The 25,234-nt window shown below is 31.5% G+C and overlaps 1 protein-coding gene across 1 annotated transcript; it reads left to right on the forward strand.

Annotated features, from left to right (window-relative positions):
* The first annotated feature begins 98 nt into the window (after nucleotides 1–98).
* Nucleotides 99–23,794, forward strand: LOC129222005 (protein SPT2 homolog). Its single transcript, XM_054856421.1, has 6 exons — nucleotides 99–340; nucleotides 2,611–2,731; nucleotides 9,567–10,943; nucleotides 13,633–13,774; nucleotides 21,098–21,169; nucleotides 22,965–23,794. Exons 1-6 carry the CDS (start codon nucleotides 281–283, stop codon nucleotides 23,056–23,058), a joined length of 1,866 nt encoding a protein of 621 aa, XP_054712396.1. The 5' UTR covers nucleotides 99–280; the 3' UTR covers nucleotides 23,059–23,794.
* The last annotated feature ends 1,440 nt before the right edge of the window (nucleotides 23,795–25,234 follow it).

Below are 25,234 nucleotides of genomic sequence, written 5' to 3' on the forward strand. Positions count from 1 at the left end.
AACACGAAATTTTTGTTAACGCATAATTTGGTACTTAAAAACTAGAGATGGGCAACGTCATCGCCATTCTTCTCTGAAACTGGAAAAAATCTGGAACACAAGCAAGCATACAAATATTAAAAATTTGTCACTAAATGTGTTTGTGGTAAATAAAATAGCTAACGAAAAATGGGAAAAACATTGTTTTGTGCACTTTTCAGTGTGAAACACTATCTAAGTTTTTTTTCTTGATAGAGAATAGATTGTTTCCTGAAGTTTGGTACGATCAGCTGTTACAAACATGGATTTTAAAGAGCTGTTGAATATCGCTGATCATAATAAAGCCGTGGCTTCTTCTGAGGTAAATGATAGCAGTTTGAAATTGTGTAAAAATGATTTCAATTGAATTTATTATTTTCATGTCTTATTCATTCTTCTTTAAATCTTTATATTTTTTCCCCCATGTTCTTTGGTTAAAATGAACTGCTTGTTTTTTTTTTTTTTTTTCTCCTTCTTTTTAATAATGTGAGGCTGATAATTTCAACATTCGTTTACTCTATATTTGAGGCATTTCACTCAATAAGTTCACCCTGAAAGTCTTAATTATTAAGTTTTCCTGTGATTTAAACGTTACAGGCTTACCTATAGGTACCCAATTTATATTTTTAAGTATTTAAAACTTTTTTTTTTCACTTAAATGTGTTAGCTTCCTCAGAAAAAAAGAAAAGACTTTTGGGTTCTCCCTATTCTTTTTGATAACTAGAAAAATAATGGCTTTTAAAATGCTGAATTAATTGAATAGCTTTTCCTCTCCAATCAGGATCATGAAATCCATACTTACGAGATCAGACCATGAAATTTTAGATGTTTCCCCCAAAAAATAATTTTCAAACTTGTTGAAACTATAAGTGAAATTGATACCTTTTATGCCGTGCTAAGCACAGATGTGGTACTTGCACGTTTTAGCAAAATTGAGTCATTGTGATCAAGTGGTCATTAGTAATTCAATTTCAGGGGAGATGGGGCACGTTGGTACGCTGTTTTACTCTTCCTTTCTTATCTCATCAAAAAATTTAATGAACAGTTCAATTTTCTGCAATAAGTTTCACTAAACGTTTCTTAACACCACAGATTTTTTTGGAAGTGTTAAACTGATAAACTTTTTTTAGATTAACTTTTTAACCGAACCTCATAAAGTGGTCCAACGTACCCCACGGGTGGGGTACGTTGGACAGCCTGACGAGGCATGTTGGACTGCATAGCTCAAACAACATTTGTTATAATTTTAGTGATAAATAATATCAAGCTTTGTTCTAATTACCTTATGCTCTGTTGTGTGTAGAGTGAAAAATATAAAGTTTAAAGATCAATATAACATATTAAATTGGTTTTAATTGATAGATCATCTTTAGTATAAACAGCAATAAGCATTCACCTTTAGTACACAGTTTTTTTTTTTTTAATCAGAAGAAAAATCAATCATTGAATATTCATGAGACAATTAATGCAGATTCAAGTTAACTAAAGATGTGTTAAATGATATCTGGGAAAATAAAAGTGCTAATTCTTGAGCTTGGAAGTAGCACTTTTATTGGACTGGGTTTTAGAAGGATAAGTCATATGTTACTTTTATGCAAAGTTACATCAATATTTGATAAGGGGGAAAAGCTCTTTTTTTTTCATTGCATTGTATGAAACAACTCCAAAAAGAAAAGAATTCTGTTATACTAATACCACATATTTCAAGGAAAAAGTACAATAAAATTGATAGCTTTAACTTAGCATATATCTTTGAGCTCTAAAATCAAAATTAGATTATCTTAAGTAAAATTATATTTTTGTATTCCTTTAATCAATTATTTGTTTTATTTTGTTCCTATGTAGGGAATGCTTGTTTGGCAAAAAAAAAAAAAAATGTTTAATACAGAAACTTTATTATAGCATGTTAATTGCATATTTTACTCATAGAAAACAATTCTCTGCAAAAATTTTGAAGTATATTTGAAAATATAAATAGTAAAAATGTACAAATATGAAATAAATCTTTTGGTAAAATTAATTTAGTATGATTTTTGTAAAATAATTATAATATATATATATATATATATATATATATATATATATATATATATATATATATATATCTGCCCTAAGTTTTTATTATTATTATTTCAAAACATGTGTAACATGAAATGAAACGAATGTATAGCACACAAAAACTTAGAATATTGTTATAATTGTTAAGATTTAAGAGAAAAAATAAATTTTAAATTATATGCAAGGTAGGTTCGTCCGGTCCAACGTTTCCCACACATGTTTGCATTAACACTACAATACAATTGCATCATTTGGTTGAATTGGTAAAATTACTGATTTGATTAAGAATGGCAAAACTTGTTGGTGAACTAAGAAGTTGGTTAGTGGCATCCCAATTAAAAATAAACCACAACTGTTCTTTACATGAGTGTTTTTAAAGTGACATGTTGCTAAAAAACAATTTGTTTAAAAATGAAAATTTTGATGTTTCTACACTTTTTTTGCCACTTAAATAGAAGTTTTTAAGTAATTATTACTTCCAGCTTCTTATGATTGCCTTTCATATATTTTACTTAATAAGTTTTAAAATTGTAGGCTTCTTTAAAGATGTACAGCAGTAATCTTCCTCCTCCAAAGAAAGTGTCAAAGTCTGGAGTCCTGTCCTCGGGCGTAAAAGCTTTTATAGAAAAACAGAAAGCTGAGCAACGAAGAATCGGTAAATATTATCTTACAATATTTGATATATTGTTAATTTGTGTTTATACTATGAACACGTGTGTCGCTGAAAATTGCATGACTTGATTAAAATTTCAATCCCTTTGCATCCTGTAAATTTTTCAATCATTTTCAAAATTGAAGTTATTTTAACCTATGCTGGTTTAAATGAGTCTAATTAGTTTTTATTTTATCTTTTTCAGATTAACTTTCATTGTTATAAAATTATTAGTATATAGTCGAGTCTTTTTTTTATGCGAGGGATGTGTTGCGAGACCCCTCGCGTAAGTTGAAATTTCGCCTTGTGAAAAAGTGTATTATACAACTTTCGATAAACACAAGCAATTATTTTCGACACTTGTGAACCTCCTTCAAACTGCTTTAAATCATTCCCTAAGTGTCTATACCTTTTTCTCATAAAGAACTGAATTTAGACTGTATTTCGAAAAAAGCAAAAAAATCTAGGTTATTTTATTATAAAATAATATATGATGCATAAAATCAATGATTAGTGGGAGAAAGAGATATATAAATTTTAATACTGTATATACAGTATTCAATTTCAGGGGAATAAATTATAGTAACAAAATACAGCTTTATTATACTACTGTGCAGTTGATAGTGTAATAATAATTTCAACTAAAAAAATGGTCATGATGGTTGGTACTGTGCAGCTGATCAGATCAATACAGCATTCTGCATATCCAGGATCTTCACTTTTTCTTTTATATTAAGAAATTTTCTCTTCCCTAGCTTAAGCTAGAGCTGCGCGTTTAGGTGTCGCTGTATTAAAAACAACTTTCACATTTAGAATGGAACATACGGAGCATTTATTTGTATGTACTAAATAGTTTGTGAGGGAGTTTCCATGCATGGGTGATACTAAAGTCCTTTCATGATAAAAAAAATTTTGTATCAACCAAAAGATTTTTACATCAGCTATCCTTTTTCTACATCTTGTCCTTCCTCTGATACATGTTTTTGCTATAAAATTGCCAAGTTTTTAAAGTTGTCGCAATAGAAAGAAGGAGGATACGTGAAGAGCAAATTGTGCACAAACTCTTCTATAAAATTGCATCATCATCAAATTTTTGTTCTTCTAGGTCTATTTTGAGTGTTCCAAACAAATGGCAGTTACAGAGAGATAAATCTGGACTGTAACGAGAGTTTCTAATGAATTTTCTAAACTTTTTCTTGCTTTAAAGTGGCAGTATGTGACTTTGCATTTGTATAGAGAAATTATTGCTAGGTGTCCTCGTCTGCTACAATATGCAGATTCTGCTTCATCCAAAAGGCGACACTAATAGCCTACTGTAGTTCTCTTTTGTCAATAAATGTCACAAATGGCAACAATGTTGTCCACTATGATTCTTTTTTGCGGGCTCCATTCATGAGGTTCCTTTTTACAGCTTCTGTTTCTTCATGTATTTTTTATCCTACTAATACACTTGAGTGTTCAAAGTGTTTCTTCTACAAACTGTGTGAAGCTGTCTCAAAATTTTAGAGGGTTTTGGTGTCCGGGTCATTCCATGTCAAATCAACCACAAAAATGAGATTTTAACACCCACCGTCTCGGAATTTGATAAAACTTGGTATACTTTATCCCTTTATGGTTATAAGCAACCCCCTATTTTTTTTTCTTTCAATATCAATTCGTTTTGATTTTATAGCCTTTTGAAATCTGGCGATTTTGCATTTTTTATCATTTTTGAGACACTCAAACTGAGAAGATGTTGTTTATTAAAAAAATTGTTTCTTGGTAACTAATGCTATAATCTTTTTGAAAATTTTTGCACAAAATGTAAAGACTTTGAACATGTTGATACAAAATATCTTAATAGTTTTAGTTTACATAAGAAATTTTTAAAAAATTAGAAAAGTGAAAATTTTAAATTTTTTTTGTCAAAAAAAGGTGCTGATATAATTTTGAATTTCAACAAGAGGGTCAGCTTTAAAAATCATAATTTTTTTAAAAAATGATCATAAATATGTATTCTAACTTATCCAACGAAAAACATTAGGGGACTTTGAGGGATTCTGCCCCCCTCCCATTCTGGAAAAAAAAAGCAGGAAACATCATACAGACAATCTCTTCCATATTCTTAAAAACAGAATTGTAAGCAATTACGACAAAAATTCAAATATACAGTGTGTTGAACATTGAACTCAAATGTAAAAAAAATCTAAGCTTCTTTTTCATTTGAAATAACCTAAAATATGGGGTAGTTCCACCTCAAATCTACCGTAAAAATGGGATTTTAACACGTACCACCTCAGATTTTGATGAAACTTGGTATACTTCCTTATTTTGTGGTAAAAAGCAAGCCCTTAGTTTTTTTTTCTTTCAATCTCAATGTATTTTGATATTATAGACTTATCAAATTTTTTGATTTTGCATTTTTTGTCATTTTTAAGACATTCAAACTGAACTGTTGTTTAATAGGGAAAAATTGTTTCTTAGCAACTAATAAATTTACCTTTTTGGAATTTTTATAAAAAATGCTAAGATTTTGAATATTTTTAATAAAAATATAATAACCTTGGTTTATACTAAAATTTTTTTAAAAAAATGGAAAAATAAAAGTTTTGATTTTTTTTTTTTTTAGTGAAAAAAGTCATTGTCAAATTTTTAACATCAGGGTCAGTTTTAAGTATGTGTCCTAACTTCCCCTATGAAAAAAGTTATGAATCTTTTAGGGATTCTGCCCCCCCCCCCCCTTTTCAGAAAAAACGAAAGTATCATAGAGAAAAGCTGTTCTATGTCTTTGAAAACAGAGTTCCCAACAATTATTTTAAAAAAAAGTAAATATAAAGTGTGTTTAATATTGAAGTCAGACATATAAATTTAATATTCAAGCTTTTTTTAAAATTTGAATAGTTAAAAATTGTTTAAAATATAGACATTCTGAAAATCAGATATTATGAAATTTAAAAGTTACAGACAATAATATCTGCATACAGATAACTGCATTTTAGTTAAGACAACGGAAAACAAAAATTAAGTCTTAACACCAATTCATAATAATGCAGTTTCTAGCACTTTCAGGATCCCCCCTCCCACCGCCACCCTTATGTTTGAGAAAAATTGCTATAGTGGAACTGTTTTTCATTTTAGTGTTACTGCTGTACAGCAACAAATTCATCCTTTTCATTTCTTGAAATTACAGTTAACACCCCTTAAAAGTTAATAGCCTGATTGCTTAGTGATAATATGTTCTAAATAAAGTAAATTACCTTCCCCCCTATTTTTATAGCAAATGAGGAATTAAATTGCATCTCTCATATTCAATGGATTTTTATATATTTTTTAATGAGAATAAGAAAACAAATTAGTATTTGCAAGGGAAAATAAATAGAATAGAGAAAAGAAATTGGTATAAAATGTGCTAATTCAAACTACAACGGAACCTCCATAACTTGACAAAAGAGTTTCTGTGTGTATCACTTACTTACTGATGCTTAATATTCACATTATGTAGTAAAGGAATTTTCTATTCTTTTCGTTTTCTTTCTTTGAAAAGTATATAGTAAAATCAATAATATGTTTGAATATGTTGTGAAGAATAAATACATAATTGTTGAAAAGAGATAAAAGCTTCTTGTTAGTCATGTCTGTTAAAGATAAAAAGTCCTGCTCACACTTGCTTAGAATACAGGTACAATGGTGCCCTCTTTCTCTACAGTTTGGTATATTTAATCCTACCCTTTTAGAATAGCACTAACAGCACAGAGTGGTTGCTTACTCCCCTGGATAAAAGATAGAATTCTCTAAAAGAGATTTCCTAAAACTCTGAGAAAAAGTTAATATGAACGAATGTTGGTAGCAAAAATTGAACTAGAATAGCAATTGGGTGCAGACTGATAGGGGGTTCTCGCAAATGTGTGTCAAGTTAGATAGATTTTCAGCCATTGAATTTGGCATTGGGCCAACCCTAAGAAAAATAAATGTCCAGTTACAGGGGTTATCAGTGTGTCCAGTTACTGAAGTTTCACTGTATTTAAACAGGAATATTTAGAGTAGAATGTTTATAAATCATTTGTGTAAAATAAAAAGTGGCTTTAAACAACATACCGCCTTTCAGGGGCGGATACAGAAAAATCTTTTGGAGAAGGCACGGGAAATTGAACTTTTCTGGGGTAATCTGTTTGATAAGCGGAAAACAAATCCATGTTTCAGTTTGATATTAGATTAATGAAACAAGTTAAAAGCTCTGCGAACTAGAAGTGTCTAACTTCGAATTTGTCTTTTAGTCCGTTCTTTGCCCAATTGGTTAGAGAAATCATTATTGGACAGATATCAAATTTTTACTTGTATTTGGCCTAGATCTGATTACACACAACACAACAATTAGAATGACATACGTTTTTTCTAATCTTCTTAGTAGGAAAACAGATATAAGGTAGAAGGAATTTAAGAACTTTGAGCTGATATTTATAGGATTTGTAATACTTTATATTAATTGCCTAGTTATAAATTAGAATTAGATGATTATTTTTTTAATTTCTATATTGTCTTAATGCATACTAAACAATAATTTTTAGTATGCATAAATTGTTGTAGGAAAATTTCGAATTTCGCGATAACCTGTTTTTATTGTTTATTATTAATTTATTTAACTACTTTCAATTCAAAAAAATCTTGAGTATTGAAATGTTTAAATTTGGGGTCAAACACCAATGTATGTCATTATTCAAATTTTCTTTGATGCTATTAGTAATTAGCTAAGTTTGTAAGATTGTGATCGATTTTTTTTTCTTTTATCAAAATAAGGGGGGCAAGGGGGCAGAATCACTCAAAGTCCCCTAAAGATTTTCATTTTATATGTTAGCACACATGTTACTGATCATTTAAAAATATATATAAATTTATATTTTTAAATTAGACATTATTTAATTTGGACCCTCATTCCAAAAAATTAAAATTTTGAAAATCATTTTTTTATTGAAAATTTTTTAAAATTTTCAGTTTGTTAATTTTTTTTAATTGCTGAATATAAATTTAGATTTTTGATATATTTTTTTCTAAAATGCTTGAACTCTTAATGTATAATGTGAAAATTTTCAAAAACTTTTTATCTTAAGTTGTTGAGAAATATTTTTTTTTGCAAACAGCTGCAGTTCATTCTGAGAAAACTGTGAATGAAAACTAACACAAAATCTCAAAACATTGAAGGGTCATAAAATAAAAACTATTTTTAATAGAGAAGAAATACTTTAGGAGGTTACTTAGGACTACGAAACATAGAAGTATACGAAGTTTCATTGAAATCTGAGATGGTGGGTGTTGGGGTGTGGTTGAACTGACATGGAATGACCCGTCCTCTTTTGTAAGAATTCAAATGATGTGTTTTGCAACAGAAGTGTGCGCACATCTTGCTCATTCATGGTGCACTGAAACAGCCCAGATCGAAAAACAGCTAAAGTGTGTACAAATGCATAAACCCTTCTTCAGACATCCCCACTAACATATTTTCAAAGAACCACCCCAGATTTTTTTATTAACGACAGCGTTAGGGTCAAATTCCGGTTTGTATTTGGTTTATCTTCGTATATTAAATATGATCAATTCAATTCTATTTGTATGTTCTATTGGGTTTCTTGTAGCAGATTGTTTAAATGAGAGGATGCCACTTTTAGGGCATTATGTGAGCAAATATAAAAGGTGACTTTTCTATTGAATGGAAAGAAAAAATAATGTGCACATTTCATAACTTCACCCCTGCTAAATATTTGATGTCTTTTTTATAAATCAGAGGAAAAAAATTTCTATACTCGTGCGTGCATTGGAAGCAATACTTCTTGGATTCATGTTTTTTGACACTTAAATAATGTGTAAAATATAGATTTTGGCACTTTTGAATTTTAAAAACTTTGATTTTTTTGTTGATTCCGGGTATTTAAAAATCTGACTAAAATTAAGGTTTTGAAACAAATGATGTTCACAATAAACACTTCAGATAAACACAAGCCCTGAGTTTGTATAGGTAGTCGATAATAATAATTTCATTTTTTTGAAGAAAAAAAAAGAATAAATAATAAAGCAATAATTTTAAGTTTTAAAACATATTTTTGAATAGTTTGGAAAAAGTTTGGAGGGAATTTAACCCTAAAAACCCACCCCTTAAATATGGCCATGCATATAACAATGTTATCAGGGATGAACTGGGGACAAGTTGTTTTTTTTTGGGGGGGGGGTAGATAGAAAAAGATATGTTTAGTTTTCGTAAGTTTAAAAATTATTTAACAAAATTGCCATTTTGGTTTATAATTTTCTTCAAATTAGAATGAGACTTATATTTCTGTAATATTGATGCTCATGATCACAGACTTAAGGTTGTTCTGGGAAGAAAGCAGGGGGGGGGGGGGGTAATGGTGTCAATCAACCTTTAGATGGCAGCGATAAGCTCAAAAAGATTAGGAGCCACTGGTCAGAGTATTTATTGGTTGGCCTGTACAGACTATCAAATTTCATTGCATGTCCATTTATTGTATTTTTCAACAGTTTACCAGATATAAGAAAAGTTTTTTTTTTCACTCATGGAAAAGTGTCCTTTTTCATAAATCACCCCCTGCCCCTCTTTTGAATATGTGAACAATAACTATAAGCTGATTTATTTAAGGAATTCAAATAGAAAAAGAAGAACAGGAATTTAAAAAAAAAAAAAAAGATATTAATTAAATTTCTTCATCTTTTTTATCCTTAACAGAAAAAAATCTTCCCAATTTGAAAAATATTCATTCCAATGACATAAAGAAGTGGTTTTGCTTATGTTTTAATCAATGCTGCTGATTGTTCTTTTGTATTAAGTTTTTAATTCATTTTATTATTGTTTTAGAATCTGAAGCTCGTAAGAAAAAGGAAGAACTTCTGGCTTTGCGTGCTCAAAATTCTAAAAACAATAAAAAAGCTAAAATCATGGCTTCTCGCACAAAAGATAATGATTTTAGCAGAATTAAACTTACTGATGACGAAATTGAAGCCAAGAAAAAACGGGAAGCTGAAATTGTACGACAGAATTTAGCAAATAAGGTTGAACGAATGAAAGCCCGCATTGAGATGGAGGAAAGAGAAAAGTTGCTCCCAAAAAAGAGAAAACGGAAATCAAAGCATGGAGAAGAAGAACTTGATAATCACGTTCATCAAGTTGAAGAACCAGTGCAAAGTTTGACCTCAAAGAATAATACTAAGAATGTACCTAATAAAAATGATGTTCGTAAGCCACGTCCTCCACCACCTCCTTCAATGAGTTTTGCAGAACTTCTTAAGGTTGCAGAACAGAAGCAATATGAGCCAGTTAAAATTACAGTTAAAAAAGAAGAAGAGAAGTTGATGACTAAAAAAGAGAAAAAACTCATGGAGGAAGAGCGAGCTAGATTACACAGAAAGCAGCAAAAGCTACAAGAACAGTTAGCAAATGAGATGAGACCTCCAAAAAGAACTCCATCTACACCAGTTATAAAGAAAAAGGTTTCCCAAAAAAGTGTGGAATCAGCTACTAAACAACCAGTTGTAATCCATGTTGAAAAGAGCGCAAGTGTGAAACAAGCTCCTGAATCTGCCAAGGTTAAATTTTCAAAAAATAGCATTGAATCAAATAAGAGCAATCAAAATGGCAAAGTTTTGCCCAATAAAACTCAAAAACTTGACCAAAATCTTGCCAAAAAACTGCCAGACAAAGGAAATAGAATTACAGTGAATCCAGAATCAAACAGGAAGTTGACTCTTATTAAAGATAATGATAATTTATTTAACGACAATCCTATTACTGCGAAGCAAGCAGTACCTGGTAAAAATAAAATAACTAGTATGAATTCATCCCATTTACCTTCTAATGTACCACCAACTCCATCTGTGGATGTTGCCAAATTAGAAAGAGAACTCAAAGAAAAGCTAGAAAAACAAATTGAGAAAGAATTGGAAGCAAAATTAGCTGCTAAATTTGCTGCTAAATTTGGTTTCTTGCAGAAGCAAAAAGCTCTTGCTGACCAAAAATCATCTTCAAATAGACTACCTGACAAACCAAAAATAAGTGTGCCTCAAAACAGACCGATTCCAGTTAGTAAAAGTATGGACCAAAAAAATGCAAGGAGAGAATTTGAGCAATTCATGGCATTCAAACAAGCTAAAGCTCGAAAAGAACAAAAGAAAGCTTTCCACCCTAATCCATATTTAGATCCACCTCGAAGATTGTTGGAACCACAACTGCAGCGTAGTAAGTAGTTGAGCTTTTTCTTTTCAAATTTTGGTTGGCTACTCATGTTTAATATTGTAACCTATGTGCTTAATAACCATGTAATAGGACAACCTTGAAGGTCATGGATCTGGATAAAACTCTGAGTTTTGGTCCATTCGCAGTAGATATGAGCGCAGGTAAAGCAGTTTGACTGTATTGGTCCAAATTTGACTGCAACAGGGCTCCAAAGGTGCTTTTATAGTGGATTTACAATCTGAAATACATCAATGTCTTTATGAATGTTAAATGTTAGCTAATAATGGTTTCGATCTTTCGATGAGAGTTGGGAAACAGCCTCAGACAATCTAGTGTGGTAAACTTTCTCTTTATTTTATTATTATTATTATTATTTTTTTTTTTTGATCAGTTCCGGAACTGCTGAAGGACCATTTTATCCTGTTGCAGACCCGTGTCCAGATTTTCATAAAGGGAGGGGTTTTAAAGCTTCCAAATTTTAACCCGAGGGGGGGGTTCAATTCTTCAATCCCTCACAAGCTTTAGTTTTACGTAATATTACGTAATCTCAGTATGGCATTTTTATTCCAGTAAGGACTACTGCACCCTCTCCCTACCCCCCCAAGGGTAATTCTGGCTGCACAAGGGACCACAGTATGCCTTCACTTTACTGCTTATTTTTAATCAAACATTTTTTGTTGCAAAAAAAAACCTTGCTTCTTTTAAATGAAAACTGGTTACTCTGTGGTACATTGCAATTAGTATTAAAAACTGTCTACAGATTCTTTTATAATTCAGCATGCATATCAGGTTTTATATTCTGAAATAATACTTAGTAAGCGTTAAACGGAACAAGAAAGAACCTATTGCACATGCAAATTACATTACCAAACGCAATCACTAATGCATCTTCATAGCTGCAACAGAAACCAAATCCATCATAACCTCCTTAAGCAGTATTAACTTTGGCGAGCAATATCGGCTTCATATTGACAAATCATTGAACTTTTCTTCCACCATTTTTTCCGAAATATTATTCCAGTTGGTAAAATTCTAACAGTCATATATTGCAGAAAAAGTTCTCTTTCTTTATAATTTTTTTAAAGAAACACTGCGCACTAACTTTCACATTAAAATTAATAATAGTCAAATGCACATCTTCATTTGACTGATTATTTTTACCCTAATAGGAGGTTTTTAACCCCTAAAACTCTCCTCTTGGACACGGCCCTGTCCTGTAGGGCTTTATTGAAACCCTTTTTAGATCTATTATACCCGTGGGATTGCTCATAATGAAATATTACTTACATATTTAAAAATTGGAAAGTAATTTATGACTACTTTCCAATCATTAAAATCAGTAGTAAGATAATTTGCTGAAACCTATCCCGCTTGGAAAAGTTCATTAGGGGAAAATAAATGTGTTGGAGTTCTGGGAGAGGTTTAAACCCCAAAACCCCTCTCGTAGCTGCCCGACTGATTACTCATCTTCCTCCAAGTTTTTATATTGAGTTTCAATGTTAAAAAAATTACAGAAATAGTGAATTTGCGCCCCCTCCCCCCATCAGACATATAATTTGCCACTGAGCATGTTTCCCCTAGATTCAGCACTGATTTTTCTGCATTATTTCATTAATCTCTTGTCTGAAATGCTGGAAGGTAATAAATTAAAATTGTTGAGCAAAACATTATACTGAAATCTGGGTGAACTCATAAATATTTTAGACCTTGTGCAACTTTTCATTACAGTACTCTGAAACTTTTAGGTTTCGTGACACCTTTTGTGCAAGAAACTTTTTCTTCCTCTTTAAATATTAAAAATAAGTAACATCAAAGAAATTGTAAGAGGGTGTCTGTGGTGGGCCTGCATCCATGAGACCCCTAGTACCTTGAACCTTGATATTTTGTATAAATTTTCTTCAAACCCCCAGGGTTTGCACCTGAGTTTTAATTAGTTTTTTTTTTTGAATTAATTTTAAAAGCTAATATTTTACAAGAATTACCTTTTCAAGGCATGAAAGGTTTCCTACACCCCTTAACATTCAATGTCGTTTGAAAGAGTTTTTTTTTTTTTTTTTTTTTTTTTTGCTGCATCAAATAAAGCTTGTTCTAATTTTCTCAGTTAGTTCAAACGACAGATATAATGGTTTTTCTTTTAGCGAAAAGTTCTAGGAGCTCCACTCAATTCAAGCCCAGAGCTAAAGAGCAAAATATATTACTAGAGACCATGGATTTAAAAATGTCTTTTCAAATTTACAAAACTGCCATTTTGCAATTCTCTGGAGCCCATTAGCACCTATATCTGTGCAAATTGGTACAAGTTAGTTTAGAACCCAGGAAAGGAGCGTCCTTTTTATTTTTGGATGGGAACACAATCGGGGGAAGGAGGGGGCATTGTTGCATCTGACTTCATAAATTTTTCTTATTTTTTTTCAATTTGAGAAGCTTTTTTAGTTTTGTGCAGCTTTACAGTTTACCCAATTGAGAAAGTTGAGGTTAGTTATGTTTGGATTTAAAGTTTTGAATTCTATGCGTAAATTTTGTTTGACTTTGCGTTAGCAAAGAACATTATCTTGGTATTTTATTTTTGGAAACTGCTTTCTACTGTTTATTCATATTTTTAATATGTTTTTTTCTTTACATCCCTTTTGTAATGAAATTTTGTAATAATTTTGTAATTAAATTTTGTAATTTTTTTCTTTCCACTGCTTAGAACCATCATCAAACTATAGAATAGAAAGTGATGAAGAAGATGATGATGATGATGACATGAGTGATTTCATTGACGATGGATCACAAAATGATGAGGATTATTCAAAATACATACAAGAAATTTTTGGCTATGATAAAAGCAGGTATTTATGTTTTTACATACAATTATCAAATTTTTGCATGGATATTTTTATTTCGGTAATCTTATTGTTTTATGGTAATCCTATGCAATAGAGATTGCTCTTAAATTAATTTCTTCCTAACGAAACGGATGAGGTAATTCAAAAGCATTCAAAAATGCACCTTATTAGGTTTTTCTCTTCCGCTAGAAATGTGTCAGCGATATGGTCTTGAAAAGGACGAAAGGAAAGGTGAAACCAAGATGTCGAAGGGAAAAACTAAGAACCAGTTAATTTGCATGGAAGAACGGAAATTGTTTTTGATTAATATCTCCAATAGTTAAAGTCGTATAATTATGCAAACAAGTAGCCGAAAAAATTACAACTCTAACAATATGCTCAGTTTTCTATCGTTCGGCAAGAGTAGCAATGACATACAATAGGTAGTCACATACAATCAATTTTTATTAATATTAGGTCACCAAAAACTCTTAAAATTTCACATTTAGTGATGAAATTCTGATAATGTTTCCGGGACCCCAAGTCCTCGAACACACTATCTTATATGTTATTTCTCTAGCCTGTTTTTCTGTCGCTACACGAGATCTTATTCATTCCTTCATCAAATTCCATAACTGTTACCCCTCATTTTAAAGCTTATCCTGTTTGCTAATGATGAAAAATGGATCCACGATCTAAAAATTGCTTTTTTTGTGTGTGAAAAAAAAGTTTTTTTTTCCCCTGTTTTTTATTGCACATTAACTCAATGAATATCAACTGAGAGCGAAGACACACTGGCTCGGTTGGATAAAGTAACTTGCTACTAAGTGAATCTGGGCTAAAAAGTGTTGTTTTAATGGGGTTTTATTCTTCAGCAGAATTTTTACCCAAGTTTCCATAAATATGCAAAAGTTTACTCATAGCAGAATTCTAAACGGCAGCTCTGTAGTTGGTAAATCAGGAAACGAAACATTGATTTTAGCATGGTAAACTGCGATTTAACTTTGTAGAAGGGTAAATTTCAATTTATTTTGCTGCTTTACTCAGCAATGTTTTAGTCTATATCTATAGCATCTCTAGGTTGCATTGAAATCAGAAATTTTTTCCTTTTGAATGTGAATGCTTTGCGCAAGTCAGCTAGTCATCAAAAATTGCGTTTCTGGAATTTCACTATCGGAAAATTGCCAAAGACGGGTGCTGAACCTCTCCTTTCATTATTAATACTAAAGATCGTCTGAAACTTCATTTTAACAACAAACTTCGAAAATTTTATGAAGGAGCATCCCCCCCCCCTCCAGCACCTTTCCTGGCATCATTGAAAATAGTCTTAAAGTTCATTTAAGAGCTTGAATTTCGAATAATTAATAGGGTAACGCACCCGAAAACTTCCCCCTAACATCATTGAAAGTGGAATAAAATTGTTTTTGGAGTTCCAATTTCAAAAAATTTCCGGTCAAAGATGGCCCACAGATGCATTTTTTATATCATTCATTTTCGAGAAATTTCCAGGCTTGCGCCTCGTTTCTCTCCTTCCCTCCTTCCCTTAACATCTCTGATGATCGTCTAGAACTACGGTTTTTAGAACTACAATTTTGAAAATTTTTGATGGAGAACTCCCAAACCTCCCATTAATGGAATCAAAGAAAAAATATAACAATATTTCTAAAAATGGCTGTGGAAAACGCCCCCAGGATGCTTTTCCTCCCTAGTATTAGCAAAGATTGTTTAGAAATGATTTTTAAGATCATACAAATTAGAAAATCTGTATACTCTTCTTGATTTTTGTGCTAATTTTTTTATAAAACTGGGACAAAAAGTTGTGTCCAGCAAGTTGGGGGGGGGGGCATGTGCCCTCTTGTCCCTCCACGCTACCCTTATACTACACTGCTTGACAATTGCTACGGAACAAGTGATTTATTCAAATTTGTACCTCAACCAAATTTGTACCTTCAGACTTGTTATCTGTATAAAAGACTGTGCATACACGCTCAAAATTCGTACGAAAATTCACGCTGTTTGGTTTTTAACAAAAATAGTGCTGGATGTTAAAAATGGTTTTTTTCTGAAATTCTGTTTGGTTCTTGACATACTTTAGAGTAAAATGTCAGAAAGACATCATTTGAGTATCTACGATCGTGGACGAGCGGTTGGACAACTGGAAGCAGATCAATGTGTCACCACTGTGACGCTGCAATGGATGTATCAAAAAGTGCCATCTCTCGATTAAAGACGGCCGCTGAATGTGGAAATGTTTTGCAAAAGCATGCCGGGGGTCGTGGTAGGAGCACCACACCTTCAGAGGATCGCTATGTAGCCCTCGTGGCAAAAAGGGACAGAAATTTCACTCTTGGACAGATAGCTGCAAATCTAACAACCGCTACCGGTCCGCATGTTTCTGCAAGAACCATCTCACGGCGAGTAAATAATGTCAGTTTGTATGCACGGAAGCCCGTACGTTGCATCCAAGTTCAACCACGCCATCGTCGAGAGAGATTACGCTGGTCTAAGGAACGTGTTGGTGGGATCATCAAAATTGGTCTAGAGTGATGTTCTCTGACGAATCTCGTTTCAGTGTGACAAGTGATTCTGGTCACCAACTACTGTGGAGAGAGCATGGAACACGTTATGCAAAAAAATTTGTTTGCGAACATGATCGGAACGGCCCAGGCGTCATGGTGTGGGCAGGCATCATGCACAATGGCAGAACGCAGCTTCAAATTTTTTAATAAGAAAGCGATACGTCGCGAATGTATTGCAGAGATGTTATGCTGAACCATGTTCATCTTTTTAGGGGGGTTGTCGGTCCAGATTTTCTCTTAACGGACAACGATACACGGAAACACTTGAACACTGAAGTGTCAGACACACTGCAAAGTGAAAACATTCTATGTATGCAGTGGCCTGCTTACTTTCCCGACTTAAATCCAATTGAACTTGCCTGGCAGGCTCTTGGCAGACGTGTTGCGAGAAGAACCGTCCCTCCCAGAACAGTACAAGAACTCAAATCCGCATTGAGAGAGGAGTGGGGAAAACATCCCCCAAGCACTCCTCAATAAGTAATAGGGAGTATAGAAAACAGATGTAAAATTGTGCATCAGTGTCCCTGGTAATCATACATCATATTAAGGTACTCATGTCTCCATCATTCTGACCTAGATCATTTTTTTGGTGTTGTATGAAAATCATCTAAGTAAGATTATTTTTTTATTTTTAAGTTTTTACTTCATTAATGCAGTAATATCTGTATTATTTTCTACTTATAATAAAGGCACATCCTCCCTACTGACTATATATTTTGTTCTGTTTCTTTTATCATTATCTATTCGTAACTATTCCAAAAAATGTAGTTGTTCCTTAGCAATTGTCAAGCTGTGTAGTATGCGAACGAATGTTACAACTGTTGCCAGCTTTAAAATAGTTCATTGTTATGGCTTGATAGGTACGCACTACGCAAGCATCAAGAAAGTTTTAGCAAGCCCTTTCCTGCAATCCATCTCGCCTTTTCTAATTAGCGTCTGGTTATTTGAGGATATACAAAAAATTCTTCAGCAAAAGAACATGCTAATGCACCTTTTGCATAACAAGTGGTGTGACCTTTTATTGAAAGTTATGCAGCGCTTCATCAAAGAAGGGGAACTGGTGAAAAATTGCTTGAGGAAGATCCAATAAAAAAGTGTGCACTCTTAAAAGTCATCAATGTGGGGGAACAATGCTCAAAAAGAATAGCATGCAATTGAAAATAATACAAAAGATGTGTTTCTCCTCAATGCCAAACACTTTTACGAGGGCAAGGTAAAAAGTTCTCGGCCTAACAATGAAAGACTGCAATTTTCAGTTTAAAATTGATTTTTTTTTCCACATAATATCCTTTGAGTTTAACAAACTTAGTCCAGCGTTTCTCCAGAATTAGTATTCCTTCTCGAAAGTAAGAGTCTGGAAGGCTGTGAAGTAAATTTCTTCAAGTTTGTTAGCAGATGGAACTCTGAGAGTGCTAGTGTAACAGGAAGAATTGCTGAGCAAACCATACCTCAAATTTTGCAGTTTAACTATCGCCAACGCACTCTTGTGAACTGATGCGTTATCCTATTAAAAGAATGATTTTTTCTTCTTCAAGTCAGGCCTCTTCTCCAGAACTGTGGCAGCCAGTTCAAGAAGGTTGGAGTAATATTTGCCTGTTATTGGGGATTTAACCTTCTCCAGGCAATCGATTAACAGGATCCCTTTTGCACCCCAAAACTGTTGTTCGAATCCTTTTCAACAGATGGATCAACTTCTCTCTTTTCTTCGCTGAACACCAGCTTCCACCCACTCTTTTAATTGTTGTTTCGCTTCTGGATGGTAGAAGTGAACCCATATCTCACCCATGGTGACAAATTGCTGTACAAAAATGCTCCGATCCCTATTGAAACAATCCAAACATTGCTGAGAAAATCTGATTTTAATCAGCATTCAGTAAATACGGCACCCATCTTGCGCCTAGCTTTCCCGCCCCCAATTCTTTGTACAAGATGTTTCACACCCTTTCTTCCTATATCCTCAGTCTGCTGCTCAGAAGGAGTCAAGCAGTTTTGTGTAATTTTTGCTAAATCATTTTCCACACAAATTTAATTGGAATAAAGTTCTTTCCCCAAATATAACCATCATTTTTACTTATTTATTTATTTATTTATTTATTTATTTATTTTTTCTTTTTGTGTGTGAAAAATTTGAATTTTCATATTGTGACAATAAAAAATGAATGAGGTATGTATAAATTTATGTTTATCTGCATCAGTTACACTGAATGGTAACTTTTTATGTGATGTGTATGCAAAATTTAATCAGTATTTTTTCCTTTTTTGGTGTCCTATAAATCCTATTTTTTTTTTTTTTTTTTTTCAAAATGTGTCCTATGTTTTTTTCAAAAAATGTCCTATATTTTGTCGGTCGCTTTCATCCCTGTTATTTTTGTTTTGCTTTTAAATGGTTCTCAAAGTGAAAGCTTTCAGTCATTTGATGAATTTCCCTATTTTTATGAAAGGGTTTAAAACAAAATGAGACAGAACAAGAAAAAAGTTAAAAAGCAATACATAATCTGAATCAGTTATACATATGAAAAGTATAAAAAAATCAGACGTGAGGGGTTTTTTTTTTTTTTTTTTTTTTTGATGTTTATGATTATAATAAAAACCACTCCTTACCTAATGATGAAAAATTTAAAAATTCTGGATTATATTCTTCCTCTTTCTTTCATTCCCCTCTTCTTCCACTTTCTTCTTTGTCTCCATTTTGTCTTAGGAGTTTATTTCAAAAAAAATTCAGGCTCTTAATGTTACCAAATATGGTCAACAAGAAGATCCCCTAATTTATGGTTTTCGAACTTTGGAGATAACCAGTAATGGAGAGTGTGTTGTGCCTTGGGACGCTTTCCGCTTTTTAATTTTTAACGTCAAAAATTTGAATCAAATTTAAAATCTAAAAGTCACATTAAAGTACCCCAACATATTTCTATACATTTTTTTTTTTTTTTTAATTCAGACAGTTTGAAATTAAAATATTGTCAGCCATTTAAAGTAAGAGTTCCAAGCTGTCCCAAGGTAAAACAACCTATTGTATCTTGGGACACATCCTTTTGTACTATGGGAAAGTCTTCATGATTCATAAAACAGCTATACACTTAAAACAATTTTGCATCAAAAAACAAAAAAATATTTTTTTTTCATGGTAATTAATTAAATTATGGATAATAAATTTTGAATTATGAATAATGAATTATTATCCAACATTAAATGTGTTTAAAAGACTATATAAGATTATAACATTGTTCCATGTCTTTAAACATATCTTAATAAGAACCATATATTGTGCTTTGGAACATGTCCTACGGTACAATATGTTTGGCTGTTGCAAGGTACAATCACAACGTGGTTTTAAGAAAAACGAAAATGATGGTCAATCTAGATGCACTATTATTATTTTCTCTTAACCAAAATATTTAAAGTACTTCTGTTTTATAACAAACTAAAATTCAGTTGGTTAGTTTTACAAATGCAAGGACAGAAAATGAAATAAAAATGCAGAAAATATTTACTTTGGAGTCATGAAATTTTCTTTCTCTCACAAAATCGTCAATTTTACTCATTTGATGCTGATTTTTACTATGGCACCATTTAGTGGTGAAGGTTACTATTAGAGATTGTAAAAACATAGCTGCTAATAATAGATTCTTAGAAATTAACAGTGTCCCAAGGTACAACACTCTCCCCTACACATGGTAGGTGAACCTCTCCTCTGTCTTGGGGCAAGAGATGGTGCTAGTAGCCCTGGTAGTTGCTGCTATACAGCATGATTTAGAAAAAAAAAATTCAATGGAAGCCTACCTAGGATGTTATATTTTATCGTGTTTTACTGAAAACTTGAAAATGTCCACTTACATCCCTTTGCTTCTCACTGCCTCAATTTCGATTAATTGCCAGGTCCCTACCCTTACCAAATATGGTGTACAGTTACGTTTTTAGGGCTTTAATTTCAAAAATTTCCTTGAGGGGGGGGGCCCTTGAACTCCCTCCTCTAATATTACCAAAGAATAGCAAAAATTGCTATTTTAAACTACAATTCTGAAAAAAATTTAGTGAAAGAACTTCTGAACTTCTCTAATGTTTGAAAAACTTTGGATTATAATCTATCAAAAATAAATAAAATATTCAAGAGCGATAGTGATAGAGCGGACTTTCTGTTGAGCCACTGAGAACACATTCTAAAACTGCAAAATGAATTTTGAATTAAAATTTTTAAATGATTTTAATCATTGGTATTTTATTTTTATTCATTGATTTATATTTGATTATTACTATTTTTTTTAATTTATTTTTTACTTATTTATTTATTTTATTTATTTATTTATTTTATTTATTTATTTTTTTTGGAAAAATATCATTTGATTCAAGTTATTGTGATAAAAATCAAGATTAATTAAATCAATGAATCCTGATGAATAACAGAAATATAGGGTGATAAAGCTAAATGAAAAACCTGTGGCGAACTTTCAGTTAAGATTTAATCATGACTGCCTAGTTGAATACTTTTTTAATCTCTATTAGAGATCCAGAGAGTTCATATTTTAATGACACAATCTTTATTCAAGTTGCTTTTTCGTATTTTAATTTCTTTTGAACTTGATTTATGTTTGTTTTAAGGTAGTTAATGTGTGTTTATTTCATAACTTTTTGGTCAGAAGTCTGACAGGTACTTATTCAATTCCATGTTGCTATTACAAAACAGCACAACTGTAAATTTTATAAAGCTTTACTTTCAATTCATTTTTCTAAACAAAATGAACATTACATGACTTATTCTTTTTTTAAATAGGTATGAAGATGATGATGACGATGAAGTTATGGAATCTAGTTATAGTCAAGTTCAGCAAGAAGAAGTTAGAAGGTAAAGTATTACGTAATGATTTTATTGAAATGTGTTTTGCAACCTTGCATAGGCGGATTTAGGCCGAAATATTTGGGGGTGCAACAATAACAGGGATCTGAGGAGGGGGGGGGGGGTATTCCCTGTCCCTAACGTTACCATGTTTGGTAACGTTAGGGACACTGCAGTTTTTCAAAACTGAAGCTCCAAAAACGCAATTTTAAACGATTTTCGATGTATTTAGGTGATTAGGAGATCTTCCTTGGACAGTTTGCGAAAGTGAAGCCCAAAAAAAACGAAATTTGAGGTACTCTGTAATAACTTTAACTGGAGAAAGGGCCTTGGAGAAGAAACATTTTGAGGACTAATAGAAAAAATGAAAACTAAATAGGAAAAAAAAAAAAGAAAGGGGGGAGATTTGAAAGAAAGGATTGTGCGAGAAGGCACACAATTCGCCGCCAATAATCTGAAGCTGTTGAAAAATTTACATATCAATACTTCTTTTTGAAAGAGAAATTAAGATTTTTACCCAATATTCTTTTTTTTTTTCGTAAAATAACTGCGTTTTTCCAAAATGAGATCTTTTCTTCTCTTCAATAATAAAGAATATTTTTTTAAAAACATCTACTCAGCATTTTGTGGGGAGGGTCACCAGTCTTGTGCCCCTTCCCCCCTAGATGCACAGCTGCAGCAAAATGTCTGGAAGTCCTTCTTCAAAAATTTTTGATTATTTACCTTAAAATTGTTGGTTTTCGGTTGATTTTGGAGTAGATTTTATTGATCACGTTTCTTGCAGTAGCCTTTTTTTTTTTTTGACTTTATTAGCCATTGTTGTTTTAAAATAGAAGAATTTGTATTGATATAGGAATAAATACCTAATTACAAAACATGCAATTATTCTATACAATAACACAGCACTGAACTATAAATTGTTTGAGAAGTTTCTTTATTTGCATGAAATTATTTATGCAAATAAATGTTTTTTTTTTCTCCCCAAATGGATAAAATTACTTTAATTCTTAATATGAGCACAGTTATGTTTTTCTTGCACTAGCGACAGTTGGTGATACACTCGATTCAAGTAAATTTACTAGTATAACAGCTATGATTTTTTTCCCCCAACTGCGTTTCTGAGTGAAATATACTAAACTAATTTTTTTTCAAAACCCAAACAAAACTTTTGGGGGTGCGGCGCACCCCCTGGCACCCCCGTAAATCCGCCTATGCAACCTTGCATGAATAAATTGAAAGGGCATTCAGTAAGAACCCAAGCTTGCTTCTACATAAGCATTTTAGATCATTTATAAAAGTATGTCTGCCTCCACCCCCTCCCACATTACACACACAACAATTAAAAACTAGAACAAAATCCTCTTTGCCACTTTAGAAGTCTAATCTCATTATAAATCTTTATTATTACTTACTATCTGCACTCAAAGAACTTTCTCTGTTAAATTATCGAGGTAATTTGTGCAACATTAACCAATGTTGTAACTCTTTCAGTCCTGTCCATTCTACTGAAACATTTTTGTAATATTTACATTGAACAAAAGCTTAATATTTGATTTTTTTAAAAATATTATGCCACAAACATAGTCCAATTTTGTAATGTAAAAGTTGGCGAAATGTCTTTTATTTCTGTGTCTATGCATGTATGACTAAATTATTTGTTAATTATGTTGTTTTCACCAAAATGTGCTTCTTAATTATTCATTTCTTTTTTAAAAAATAATAATTCCTAAACATATGTACAGTAGAAATATTAATTACTTTGTATTTTTTGCTTTTTCTAATTTTTATCATTAAATTATTTTAGTGCAAAACTTGGTTATCTAGAAGATTTGGAAGAAGAAAGAAAATTGAGAGAAGAAGAAAAAAGGAAAAAAATGAAAAAGAAAATCAAAAGATAACATTTACTAGGTTGGATATATTTATTCCTATGGAATTAAAGAAAATAATTATTTAAATGAGTTGACAGATTATATAAATTTATATAAATGTATCTATTTTTAGGTTATATTTGTGTGAATGGTTTCATTTGTAAGGCAATACATGAACCTCTACATGTATCAAATAGACAGCTTTTAAAACTGTTTTTGCGTCATATTTTAAAAATATGATTGAAAGTTTGCATGATATTTTATAAACAGAGGCCTACATAAAATAATTCATTTTGAATTATTTTGTGAAGTTTTGTTCTACACATAAAATTATTTGAGGAGTGAAATAACAATCAAAATATATTTATGTGTATTATTCACTCTTATGTACCTTGTATGAGTAGTTTGGCTGTTAAATTTATCTCATTACATATTGTTATGCAATATCAGAAGTAATACTTAAGCTTAACGAAAGTTTCTTTTGTTTTGTTTTGCTGTGGTTTGAAAAAAAAATCAAGAATTCTCTCTCTTTCTCTTTTGTTGCACTAACTGATATTGTATATGCTTCTTAAATAGACAATGCAATGTGTTAAGCACCTATGGTATCTTAAAAATGTTGTTGCAACCTCTCATATCGAAACTTAATTATAAGAAAACTTTCCACATCAGAAAAGATGATGTGGAAAAATACTTCATGTTGGAAATGTACTTAATTGTTCCCAGTTAAGCACAGTAAAATTTTCCAAACAAAGACCAACATTAGGAATAATAATTTTATTAACAAAGATAACATTATTCTGTTTTATGCAAAAAGATGTCTAGCATGTAAATTTAGGCAAATATCTTAAATAATTATAATTTGAAAAGGTACCCCCCCCCCCCCCCCCCCCCGCACACACACACACTCAAGTACCATATTTTCAGGTATGAAAGGTTGCACCCTAACTTTTACAGCATTTGTAATACCGTATTAACCCACATTAGCCGACATGCCACAAAATTCGGGGTTCACCTGGCTTTCAATCATCCTAGCTGGGTCTTTTTCCGGTATGCCGGAGAAAAGGAGGTCAAAAATTACATGGAATTTAATATAATAAATCTATTTTTGACTTTACCGGTTAAATTTCATTTAAATATTAATTAACAATGCTATTTGAATTCTGATTAGAAAAATCTAATTATGAATTTTATGAAAAGGTAAAGTAAAAAGCATCAAATTATTTGCAGTCCTAAAATTAAAATATTTCAAAAATACAGAAGGAATTTAATTTAGCTGTTTAATGAATGAAAAATGAATATCAATTATTCTGATGGATTTTGAGTCTGTCATTTTATGGGCCTATAACTAAATCCATAATGATTTACATTAATAACAAACACACACTAATTTTATCTCATTACTTCTTAAATTTGTGTATTCTTGATTAAACAAGCGAATTTTTTCTGTCCACTTTTTTTTTTTTTTGTTAAAAAATAAACCCCAAAATATCCAATATGCCAGATAGTTTGAATTTCCTGTCAGGCTGGTCAACTTCGCTTATTTTCGGCATGCTGGCTGGAGTAACTGGGTAATTTTTCGTTCGTAATTTGATTTTAGCTATAATGTTGCCAGCTAAAGTTTTGCCAGTTAATGTTTAAAACATTTTGTTAATATTCCTCCTTTTATGCAGGCTTTGTAAATGTTAATTGCAAGTTTAAGTGAGTATTTTATTATTTGGTAAGTCAAAAATTTCTAATTAAGAAATTATAGGGGAAAGAATTAACATTTTTTTTTCTTTTTTAATTCATTACTTATGTATTTTGAAAGAAATTGTATAATATTTTTAAATACTTATGTAAACAAAAGACTTTTTCTATTCTTCCTGTAATAAGTCTTTTTACCTTTTTCTTTCTTTCTTTCTTTCCATTTCTGTAATTTATTTTCTTTCTTTCAGCAAGATTTCAACCATTTTTTTTTTCAGTATGTTTGTGTTTACCTGTGTGTTAACTAAAAATGCTCAGTGGAGTTGTGAATTATGCTTTATTCTAAGTCTTATTGATAAAACTTCACATTTAGACAAGTACATACTAAATAACTTGCCAGTTTTGTGTAAAAAATCTTTAAATATGAGTTTTTCAGTTGCATTGTTTTTTAGTTTTATAGATAGAGTTTTACAAAAAAAATATACATATATCTGAAAATGAAAAAATAAATTATGTCCTTTTA

This window comes from Uloborus diversus, chromosome 5 (assembly GCF_026930045.1).
Source record: "Uloborus diversus isolate 005 chromosome 5, Udiv.v.3.1, whole genome shotgun sequence".
Lineage (NCBI taxonomy): Eukaryota > Metazoa > Arthropoda > Arachnida > Araneae > Uloboridae > Uloborus > Uloborus diversus.